Here is an 11929-nt window from a genome sequence, read left to right as displayed (position 1 = left end):
CAGTGTTGGGGGGGAGGCGGTGGACTACTGTGAATGAATAAAACCATGTCTAACCTCTGTCCCTAGGCTGGAGCAGTCTAAGACAATTAGCCTGGGGCTCTGGGTTCCTCCCAGTTTTCTCCCTGTGGTCTTTTGAGGGCAGGCTGGGCTGGGGGTGAACTGCTGGGTCCAGAGAGCCTTTGGTCCAGCAGACCAACCTGGCAAGCAAGAAGCTGAGGAGCTTTTTTGCAGGGAGGGAATCCCATCCTGGTAGGGATGATGCCTGGAGTCAGGAGAGGGTGCACAGAAAGGCTGCAATCAGGCAGACACCCAAATCTTTTATTGGGGGACACGGGGCAGTGGGGAGTTGGGGCCGGGCTCTCTTCACTGCACAGCTTGTTCATTGGCACTGCTTCCTGAGTCCTGCGGCTTCATCACATCAGGCAGCTCTGGTGGGCTGGAGAAGGGCTCAATGCGCAGGGCCTCAAATGCATCATCTAGAGAGGAAAATTGAGGAAAGTGGGGGGAGCTGGAGGGGACAGCCACCTCCAAGCAAACACCCAACCTCACAAAATGTGTCTCCTCCACAACTCTGACTTCCCTATATCCAACTGCCTGGATTTAGTGGCCCTGTTGGAATGTCTCTTACCTCGACAGGGCCAACATGAACCTGTTCCCCTCCCTGAGCCTGGCCTTCCAATAGCTTTTAACATACTCTGAATAAAATACTAGATTCTGGCCATAGTGTCTCTCCAACCACTCTACTGTGCTCTTCATGTTCCCATGTCAAGCACTTTGACTCAGGGCCTTTGCACTTTCACACTCAGGGTTGCACTCAAACATCACCTCAGAGAATCCTTCCCCAGCCATTCCACATAGCCAATCACGTGGCCAGTGCCTGGGGAGCACTTAACTAGCTGAAATGGCTGTTTTCTTTTGAACAGGGCTTTCCCCCCACTCAACAGTGGCTCCAGTATGGCCTTCCTGTATTATTCCCACTATCACCTCGTAGCAGAGCAGATGAACCCCCTTTCATTTCTCTCCTGCACTTTCTTCCCACCAAGGACTTGGCTCTACCTGGCTCAGGGTTCTCACTCCATTAGTGCCCCCACCCCAATTTGGCCATGTCTGGTAACAACAGTTTGGGTTGTCACAATTTGGGGGCACGTGGGTCTGCAAATACCATCTAGTGGGTATAATTTTCTGGTAGTGTTCAGAGATGCTGCTAAGCACCCTGTAATGCACAAAGACGACCACATGAATTTATCCAGCCCCCAATGTCAACAGGGCTGAAGTTAAGACACACAACCAAAGCCACAAACCCACAGTGACAATTCTTGCCTTCAGCAACCTTTCCCATTCTTTGTAAATGAAATCTGATGCTGCCATTTAACACTTGAAGTAGACAGTCATCTCCCTAACTGAAAACAGTTTTGGGGTGAAGAGACAGACCAGTGTCTTGTCCTGCAAGCTGTGCAAGGAAACAACTCATCCAGAAGTATGTGTTTGCTTCTGGAGGAAGCAAAGAGCAGGCAGTCCACGGTCCACACTGCAGGCCCTAACGTGTGTAAAAAAGGACCTACCAACATCTTCCAAGAGCTGTGCAAGCCTATAAGGTACCTTTGCCTGGTTTAGGAAGCAAGACAATGAGCTTTTAGTTCTCACCGCTGCCCTTCAGGAGGGCAGCCCTGCACAGAATCGGATCTGAACAGTCTGCACAAGCTCCACACCTGCCTCGGCACCGCTGTGAGGGTAGCAGGAACCCACATAAAGACATTCAAGATTTCTGTTCACTGAGCACTTGAAGGCTGGGGCCTGGGGTACATGGGGTTTCAAGCTACCTGGCTGTGAGGCTGGTCCTCAGTAGCACACCCCTTTATGAAAATGAGAATTTCAGGCTTGGAGATGGGGGCTGTGGGGGATGTTAAGCTGCTTGAGGACACACTGCTGAAATCTAGCAGTTATCCTTATGAAACTGAAAAGTGTGGCTAAGGCTGCAGGCTCCCTTCCTCAGCCCTTGGTTTTCTTAACAGGAAGCCAGAAAAACAATTCACTGTAACTTAATCAAAATTACCCAGACAGCCCCTGGCTCCACAACTATGAAAAGTCTCTATGACCCATTTAAAATTTTCTAAGACAAAAAAAAAAAATTTAAATCTGTACACTGGAGGGAAGTACATCAACCCCAATCCTCAGGTTTCTAAACTGAGCAGGGTTGGCACGTGGGTTCATGCGAGTACAGGTTCTGAGGCAGGCAGGGCCTGGATCTGGCAGTCCTAGCATCTGAACTCCCCACATGCAGTTTACTCATCCTGAAGACGTGCACAAGTCTGGCCTGCACCGAGAGGCTGAGAATTAAGTGATGCGCTGCTGAGTGTGCCTGACATGGTGTCTAGCTCAGGTAAGGTCCTGGCACCCTGCATCTGAAGCATAGCTCTCCACATGACTGCTGCCAAGTTTGTTCACATCTCCAAAATATGGATGGCAATGCTTACCTTCCAGGGCTATCAAGAGGATGAGGTAGTACAACGGAAGTAAAATACAGAGCACAGGGCCAGGTACTCAGTAAGTTTTCAATAAGGTCCAAGATGGTGGTGGCACAGGAGGATGCTAAACTTGCCCCCTCCCTTTAGCAAACTCAAGTATACAAGTATATAGACAGCAATTACTCCAGCAAGACAACTGAGGGCTGAATGAAGAGTTTCTGAACAACAAACGAGAAAGAATAGAGAAGGCTGGGAAACCACAGAGCCCTGTAGGAGCTGCAGGAACTGTCTGGCCAAGGAGCCAGTGAGTGCCATTATTTACATTACCCTACACTTAATAGGGTGGGGAGCGCTATTTGAGTGCTTTGGCCTACCTGCAAGATCACCACTGGGTGTTCTTGGTTACCTTTCAGTCTTTTTGCTGGCAACAAGCACAAAGGGAACAAGCTGGGAACAATGGGACATCACCACAAACATCGTGCCTCCCTGTGGAGACACTGCATTTGTTTCCCCAAAGTTGTTTATGTCCCCCTCCACCTTCATAGGGTGGTCATGGGCTCTATCCAGGTGCTTTGCCTACCAGCAAGGTCTCTAAGAGTGTGTTCCCAGACACATCGCCCGAGCCCATGTAACTCTGAACAAAGGGAGCAAGTATATCAAAAAGCATTACTACATGCGCCTGGCTGCCCAACCCCACCCAGAACCACTGTGGCTCAGTGGGCCGGTAACCCCAGACGCCTCCTACCAGCCTGCCAAAACCAACCAGCACACACAGCCTACATAGGCCGCTTCTACCTCAGGCTACTTTTTCAAGTATGAGGGAGACAGCTATTTTGTCTAATTCATATAAACAAAGTCAAACGAAAAGACAGAATAATACATCTTAAATGAATGAACATGAAATCAATAGAAAAATACCTGAAGAAGCAGAGACAAGTAATTTGCCTGATAAAGAATTCAAATAGTCCTAAGGATGCTCTCCAACCTTAGAACTTCAACTAAGAGAAAGTATTAAGAAAAAATCAAGCACACCTTTAGAATACAATAACTGAAATGAAAAGTACATTAGAATAAATGAAAAGATTAGTTAATACAGAAGAATGGATGAGCAACCTGCAAGACAGACTAGTGGAAATCAACCAATCAGAAAAGCAAAAGCAAAAAAGAATTTAAAAAATGAGGACAGTTTAAAGAACATCTGGAATAATATCAAACACTCAAACATTCAAATTATAGGCATCCTACATAGAGAAGAGAGAGGAACAAAAACTTTATTAAATAATGGCTGAAAACTTTCCTAACCTGGGAAAACAGGCATCCAAGAAGCACAGAGAGTTTCCAACAAAATGAACCCAAAGAGACCTAAACCAAAACATATAGGAATTAAAATGGCAAAAGTTAAAGAATCTTGAAGGAAGCAGAAGGAAAACAATGAATTACATACAAAGGACACCCCTTAAGGCTATCACCTCTCTCAGCAGCAACTTTACAGGCTAGAAGGAAGTGGCAGGCCATTTTTAAAGTGCTGAAAGAACGGCAACTGCAACCTAGAATAATTTACCCAGCAAGGTTATCATTCAGAATTGAGGGAGAGATCAAGAGTTTACCAGAGAAGAAAAAACTGAAGGAGTTCATCACCACTAAACCGCTTTTATAAGAAATATTAAAGGGTCTCTTTAAGCAGAAAAGTACATAACCAGAAATAAGAAAATATGAGAAAAAAAATCTTACAGGTAAAACTAAATGTTTAATATAGTAAATCAGACATTAAAAAGCCACTACGAAAATTTAAAAAAAAAAGTATCAAACTCAGCTCAAACTACAATATTACAAGTAGTTAGAGGATATACAACACAAAAAACCTAAAACATGATATCAGTAACACAAAATGTAGAGGGAGGAGTAAAAATGCAGTCCTTATTAAATATATTCGAACTTAAACACCTATCAGCTTAAAATAGACTGCTATAGGTGATACAGAATGATATACACAGGCCTCGTGGCAAGCAAAGACCTACAAAAAATATAAAAAGAACAAAGAGAAAGGAACCCAAACAAAACCAGCAAACTGACTTCTGGCCAAGATGGAGGCATGGGTACACACACTTCACCTCCTCGCACACCCATAAAAAGGATCACAACTAACTTCACAACAAAAAACAACCACAACTACCAGAAAACCAAACTGTATGGAAATCCGACAACTGAGGATTTAAAGAAGAAATATTTGCCTAGACGGGTAGGAGGGGCAAAGCCAGAAAGCCAGTGTGGAGAGAATGTAGTGTGGTGGCGGCAGCAGCAGCAGCCCATGCAATGTGTGGTGGTGGGACACCTGGGGAGCTGGAGATCCCAGCCCCAGGCCAGACCAAGCAGCCCAGGCTTCCGGCACCAGGAATAAAGCTTCATAAACTTCTAGCTGTAAAAACCAGTGGAGGTTGGGGCAGCAGAATAAATTGCTGGTCTCTCAGAAGAGTCCATTTAAAGGGCCTCCACGGTCCTAGAACGTATGCAAACCCACCTACTCTGGGAACCACCACCAGGGCAACAGCTAGAGGGGGGCCAGTTACACGCGGGAAGTGGGTGAAGTCACTGGAAATGGGGAGTGTCAAGCAAGCAGCATCGTTCCCTCTCCAACCCCTGCCCCACATATAGCTCCACAAAGCAGTGAAGTGGGTTGCCCCACCCTGGTGAATACCTAAGGCTCCACCCAGGTGCGCCAAGACAGGGAGCCAAAGCAGCTCTGCCCAACCCACAGAAAAAAACACAGGGAGGCTGCCAAATTGAGGAGGTAAAGAAATATGGCCCAAATGAAAGAACAGATCAAAACTCCACAAAAAGAACTACGTGAAATGAAGATAGCTACCTATCATACGCAGAGTTTGAAACACTAGTGATAAGGATGCTCAGAGAACTCGTTGAGTACGGCCAACGCGGAAGGGGAGAAATGAAGGCTACACTAAGTGAAACAAAGAAAAATCCACAGGGAACCAACAGTGACGTGAAGGAACCCGGAGTTCAAATCAAGGATCTGGAAGATATAGAAGAAATAAACAGTCAAACAGTACAGAATGGAGAAAGAATTAAAAGACATGAGGAGAGAGTAAGAAGACTCTGGGACATCTCTACCAGTGCCAACATCGAATCATGGGGATGCCAGCAAACTGCGAGGGAAGCAATCCAGAGAAGGAACAGAGAAGAACTATAAAAACAACCAATAAACAATAAACAAAATGGCACTAAGTACATACTTATCAATAATTACTGTAAATGGAAAATGGATTAAATGCTCCAATAAAAAGACATAGGGTGGCTAAATGGATTTAAAGAAAAAAAACATGACCCAACCATATGCTGCTTATAAGAAATTCATTTCAAATCAAGACACATACAGACCGAAAGCAAAGGGACGGAAAAAGATACCCCACGCAAATGGAAATAAAGAGAAAGCTGAGGCAGCAATACTAATTTCAGACAAAATAGGCTCTAAAACAAAAAAGGCAAGGAAGAACATTACATAATTACAAAGGGGTCAACCCCAATAAAATATAACAATCGTAAATATGCACCCAACATAACAGCACCTAAATATATAAAGAAATTATTAATGAATATAAAGGCTGATATATGTACAATAATATAACAGTAGGGGATTTTAATACTCCACTTGTATGGACAGACCATCTAGACAGAAAACTAGTAAGAAAATAATGGACTTATATGTTAGATTGAATTAACAGACATTATTAGAGCCTGTCATCCAAAAGCTGCAGAATACACATTTTTCCCGAGTGCACACGGACAGTCTCCAGGATACACTACGCCATGAAACAAGCCTCAATAAATTCAAGAACACTGCAATCATATCAAGCATCCTTTTAGACCGCAATGGCATGAAAGTAAAAATCAACTATAGGAAGTAAGCTGGAAAAAACACACAAACATGGAGACTAACAAACATGCCACTAAAAAAACAAGAGAGAAACAGAAACTGGAAATCAGACAGTATTTTGAAACAGATGATAATGAAAACACAACTTTTCAAAGTTTATGAGACACGGCAAAAACAATTCTAAGAGGGAAGCTCACAGCAATACAAGCTTATCTCAAGAAACAAGGAAAATCCCAAATAAACAATCTTATTCCACAGATGAAGGAATTAGAAAGAGAAGAATAGGACCAGGCAGTTTCATTGGTAAATTCTACCAAACATTCAAATTAAATGTATCCTCCTTACCATTTCAAAAATTGAAGAGGGCTCTAGCTGGCACAGTGGATTGAGCACCGGCCTGCTAACCAAAGGGTCGCCAGTTCAATTCCCAGTCTAGGGCACACGCCTGGGTTGCAGGCCAGGTCCCCAGTAGGGGGTGTGCAAGAGGCAACCACACACTGATGTTTCTCCCCCTCTTTCTCCCTCCCTCCCCTCTCTAAAAGTAAGTAATTTTTTTTTAATTGAAGAGGAATGCTTCCACACTCATTCAGCATTACTCTGATACCAAAACCAGACAAAGACACAAAAAAAAAGTTTAAAAAACAAAACAAAACAAAACCCAAGAAACAAACAAAAACCCCAGGCAATACCCTTGATGAACACAGATGTATAAATTCTAAACAAAATATTGGCAAACCACATTCAACAATGCATTAAAAGGATTATACACCATGACCAAGTAGAATTCATGTCAGGGATGCAAAACGGTTCACCATTCGTAAACCAATCAACATGACACATCACATTAACAAAATAAAAAAATAAAAACCAGGTGATCATGACAATAGATGCAGAAAAAGCATGAAAAAATTGAAATCCTTTTATGACAAAAACTCTCAATAAAGTCAGTACAGGAACATATCTCTACATAATAAAGGCTACCTATGACAAACCCACAGATATCATACTTAATGGTGAAAGCTTGTCAGAAATTAAAATTAAAATAAATGGAAGTGCTGTGAGATGGGGCAAGAGCTGCCATACCTAAGGAGTTGCCTTGCACGTTTTACGCTTCAAATCTTTGGAACGCTAAGGGAAAATAACCTTTGGACCGAGCCCAAAGCAACGCTGTACCCCAAAGGAATGTTTGAAAATATAACAAAAAAGCAGTTATTATAACTACTGAAGAATACTGGACTGAAAATTAAAAAAACACTGTCTAGAATTAACATTGCTGTATTATTTACACCAATAGAAATGCTTCCCTTCTATTGATGTAACTGTTCCCCTTCCCTTTCTCATAAACACTCACTACCTTTGCCTCCTCACCAATTTGGGCTTCTGCATGAATCAGAATTTCCCGAATAGCTATTCTTTTTTTGATCTCAAACAAATGCTTGTTGCCTCTCACTTTGAAAGGCTTTTTTATTTTTAGATTAACAAGCAGAAGACCAGGAACGACAAGAATGTCTGCTATCACCACTTATATTCAATATAGTTTTAGAAGTCCTAGCCACAGCAATGACACAAGAAAAAGAAATAAAAGGCAAGAAAACCAGACAGGAAGAAGTAAAACTCTCATTATTTGCAGGTGACATAATACTATATACAAAAAACCCTAAAGACTTGTCTCTCACACACTCTCATACACACACACACACACACACAAATGAATTCAGTAAAGTTGCACAGGACACAAAATCAATATACTGAAATGTAACATTTCTATATACCAATAACAAACTATCAGAAAGAGAAATTAAGAAAACAATTCCATTTACAATTATGTCAAAAACATAAAATACCTGGAATAAATTTAACCAAAGATGTGGAAGACCTGGGCTGTGAAAATTGTTAAGACACTGAAAAAATTGACAAATAAATGGAAGGATACAACTTGCTCATGGATTGGAAGGATAAATATTAAATGTCCTTATTACTGCCCTAGCTGGCGTGGCTCAGCGGACTGAGCGTAGGCCTGCAAACCAAAGGGTCGCTGGTTTGATTCCCAGTCAGGGCACATGCATGGGTTACATACACGCCAGGTCCCCAGTAGGGGGGCACATGAAAGGCAACCACACATTGATGTTTTTTCTTCCTCTCTTTCTTCCTCCCTTCCCCTCTCTAAAAATAAATAAATAAAATCTTAAAAAAAAAAAAAGTCCTTGCAATATACAGATTCAATGCAATCCCTATTAAAATACCAATGGCATTCTTCTCATAATTAGAACTAATTCTCAAATTTATATGGAACCACAAAAGACCCCAAATAGCCAAGGAAATCTGAAGATAAAATGGGAGGGATCATACTCCCTGATATCAAACTATACTACAAAGTTACAATAATCAAAACAAATACATAGATCAATGGAATAGAGAACCCAGAAACAAATCCTCTTACATGGTCACTCTACAGCTAGGATATACAATGCAGTAAAGACAGTCTCTCCAATAAGCGGTGTTGGGAAAACTGGACAGACACATGCAAAAAAAATGAAATTCGACCACTTTCTTACATCGTACACAAAAATAAGCTCAAAATGGATTGATTAAAGACTGAAATGTAAGACCTAAAACCATAAAACTCTTAGAAGAAAACATAGGCAGTAAACTCTAAAATCGCTGTTAGTATCTTTCTGGATGTGTGTCCTTGGTCAGGGAAACAAAGAAAAAACGAACAGAACTATGTCACACACTAAACAGTTTTTGCACAGAAAAAGATATGCTCAGCAAAACAAAAAGGCAACCTACTGGAAAAGATAGTTTCCAATAATACATTTGACAAGGGGTTAATACCCAAAATATATAAGAAACTCACACAAATGGTCACCAAACTTATGGAAAGACCCTCAACATCGCTAATCATTCAAATTAAAACCACAAAGGGGTATCACCTCACACCTGTCAGAATGGCAATAATCAATAATCATCAAATAACAAGTGCTGGTAAGTGGAGAAAAGGGAACCCTCATACATTGTTGGTGGGACTGTAAATTAAGTATAGCTACTATGGAAAACTGGATGGAAATTCCTCAAAAAATTAAAAATACAGCTCTTATATGACCCACCAATTCTACTTTGGGGTATTTATCCAAAAAACACAAAACACTTATTTGGAAAGATATACGCCTCCTTATGTGCAGTACAGCATTACTAGAAACAGCCAAGATATAGACACAACTTACATATCCACCAATAGATGAATGGATACAGGGTGGTACACAGACATATACATACACAATGGAATATCACTCAGCAAGAGTAATGCAATTTTGCTGTTTGTGACACCATGGATAGACCCAGTGGGTACTGTGCTAAGTAGAGTAAGTCAGACAGAAGAACACACACCTTATAATTTCACGCATATGTGGAAACTTAAAAAAAAAAGAATGAATAAATGAAACAAAACACAACCAGAGATTCAGAGAACAAGCTGATGGTTGCCAAAGCAGGAGGGGAGTGGGGAGGATGGGAATAAAGAAAAGGAAAAACAGCTCCTCTGTAAACGTAAGCTGGTATCATGAAAAGGGATCTCTGAGTCCCTCATGAAACACACTTCCGTTTCCATAAGCATCTTGTTTGCTCCTCTCTTGTGGGTGGGGGAACACACTGTCACAGGGCACCGCCTGACGTTTGTGGACTAGGAAAACATTATCCTGGAGGCTAGGAAGAACAGCTGCAGGCTCCCTGTCAACCCCGTTCTTTGCCTGTTCTACCCTCCCTAGCTGTCCCTCTCACCTGCCCGGAAGGCCAGTCCCACAGTGGCTGGGGCCTGTGGCCGAGCTGTTTGACTGGTGAAGCCACACTCGCCCAGTGTCTTGCCGTCGTCCAGAAGTTGGTCATCCTGAGGAGAGAGGCAGACAGGGTCTCAGGAAAGGCCCCAGGAAGGTCAAGTCCCACAGACTTCTCTGGTCAGCAACTATAGTGGACATCAAAAAGGGTAGAAGGACTGCCCAAAGTAGGGTCCCGGTCCACCCCAAAGTTTATCAAGCAATTTCCAAAGCTACACTCAAGACTTTCCAAATCAGAACCTCCCAAGGTAGGCCTCTGGAATGCTTTTCCCCAAACTTCAGGTGAACCTATTTTCAAGAAACAGTGACTCAATCTGGCCACAGGCAGACATGGTGGAATACCAGCTCTGCCGCCTCGGATGAAGTAATCTTTTTAACGTGAAGTCTCCTGACCTGTAAAATGGAGTTACTAGAATTCCCAACTCAGGGCAGCCAGGAAGAAGGTTTCATTGAATGAAGTAGGACAGTAAGTGGAATTGTCACAGATGGCAGGAAGGGTCCTTACTAGAGAAAGCTCCGGTTTAGGAGAAAAGGCCTTTAGAGACCAAAAGAGTGGAGGCTCAGCCTGGAGCAAAAGGCCATTCCTTTTACCACTTCCCCGTTTACAGCCATGATCAGATCGGTGCACTTAGGTGAGGGGCCTCATGCTGCCAGAGACTTCGATCAGGGTCTGACACGCTAAGCTCCCCCACCAGAACCCGCAGCCACAAGCCATCCTTGCTAAATAACTACAGTTGGCTGTAAGAGAGGAGTGGGGGGATGGGGGGTTAGAACACCACCAGGCTGGGGAGCAATAAACAGTTGTGTGACGAACTGGTGGGATCTGACTCATCCAGACCTTTCATTTCTTCGTATTAAGGAGTGTCTGGGGGGCCCGGTGAAAGTGCAGTGCGATTCTGATGTGCCTGCAGAAGATTAAGGGTAGCCAGTATCAAATCCTGGCTCTGCCAATGACCTTGGGCTGGTAAGTGGCCACCTCGCAGGGCCTCAGTTCCTTAGTAACAGAGCAGGGATGTCAAGAGCCAGCATGTGACGGGTGGGACCGCTGTACGGATCAGATGCGATGCTGGCCCTCGGCGCTCAGCACACGGTCTGGCGCGCGACTTTAAAGTCATTCTTAATCGAGACCTCTCGTGTGGCAAGCGCTATCCGTACTTCATCTCCCCGAGTCCGAACAACGGCCCCACGCTAGGGAGTTTGCACCCCGGCGTCCACTACTGTTTACATCAACGATGAGACTGCCGTGCGCCTACGGCCAGACTCCGGGAGGCGGTTCCGGGCAGCGCGCATCCCTGTCCCCAGCCCTCGCCAGGCCCTAGCCCGCCCGGAACCGGAGGGGCCGCACCTTGTATAGCCGCTGCTCGTCCGGCGGCCGCTTGAGGATGCCCTCGACGATGCGCTTCAGCTCGAACACGGTGCTCGACTCCTTGGCGTCCGTGAAGATGGTGGTCTTGTGGCGCCGGATCATGAGGAACACGTCCTGGGGGCAGCGGGCTGGCATGAACGCAGAGCCCGGGCCCCCCCGCGAGGCCCGCTGCCCCCGCCGCCCCCGGCCCAGCGCCCCTCCCCCCCAAGCCCGCTCACCATCGCAGCGGCTGCCTCTCCCACTCGACGCGCCGGCGCGGCCGCGCTCCGCCCCCTTCCCGGAGGCCCACGCGCGCCGGCCTCCTGTGCGCCCCACGCCCGGTGGCCCCACCCCCCGAAGACCCGCCCCGCGGTCGCCATTTTAAGTGATCGGAAAGCTA

At 44.6% G+C, this 11929-nt stretch overlaps 1 protein-coding gene across 1 annotated transcript; it reads right to left on the bottom strand.

Annotated features, from left to right (window-relative positions):
• Positions 1-297: 297 nt before the first annotated feature.
• Positions 298-11924, bottom strand: ELOB (elongin B). The gene is made up of 4 exons (XM_053928470.1): positions 11769-11924; positions 11530-11664; positions 10132-10237; positions 298-476 (listed from the first exon to the last, which is right to left on the bottom strand). The coding sequence occupies exons 1-4, from the start codon at positions 11907-11909 to the stop codon at positions 364-366; spliced, it is 495 nt and encodes a 164-aa protein (XP_053784445.1). The 5' UTR covers positions 11910-11924; the 3' UTR covers positions 298-363.
• Between the last annotated feature and the right edge of the window lie 5 nt (positions 11925-11929).

This window comes from Desmodus rotundus, chromosome 1 (assembly GCF_022682495.2).
Source record: "Desmodus rotundus isolate HL8 chromosome 1, HLdesRot8A.1, whole genome shotgun sequence".
NCBI classification, from domain to species: domain Eukaryota; kingdom Metazoa; phylum Chordata; class Mammalia; order Chiroptera; family Phyllostomidae; genus Desmodus; species Desmodus rotundus.
The sequence above is the reverse complement of the archived record's forward strand: the minus strand, read 5'-3'. Positions and strand labels throughout refer to the sequence as shown.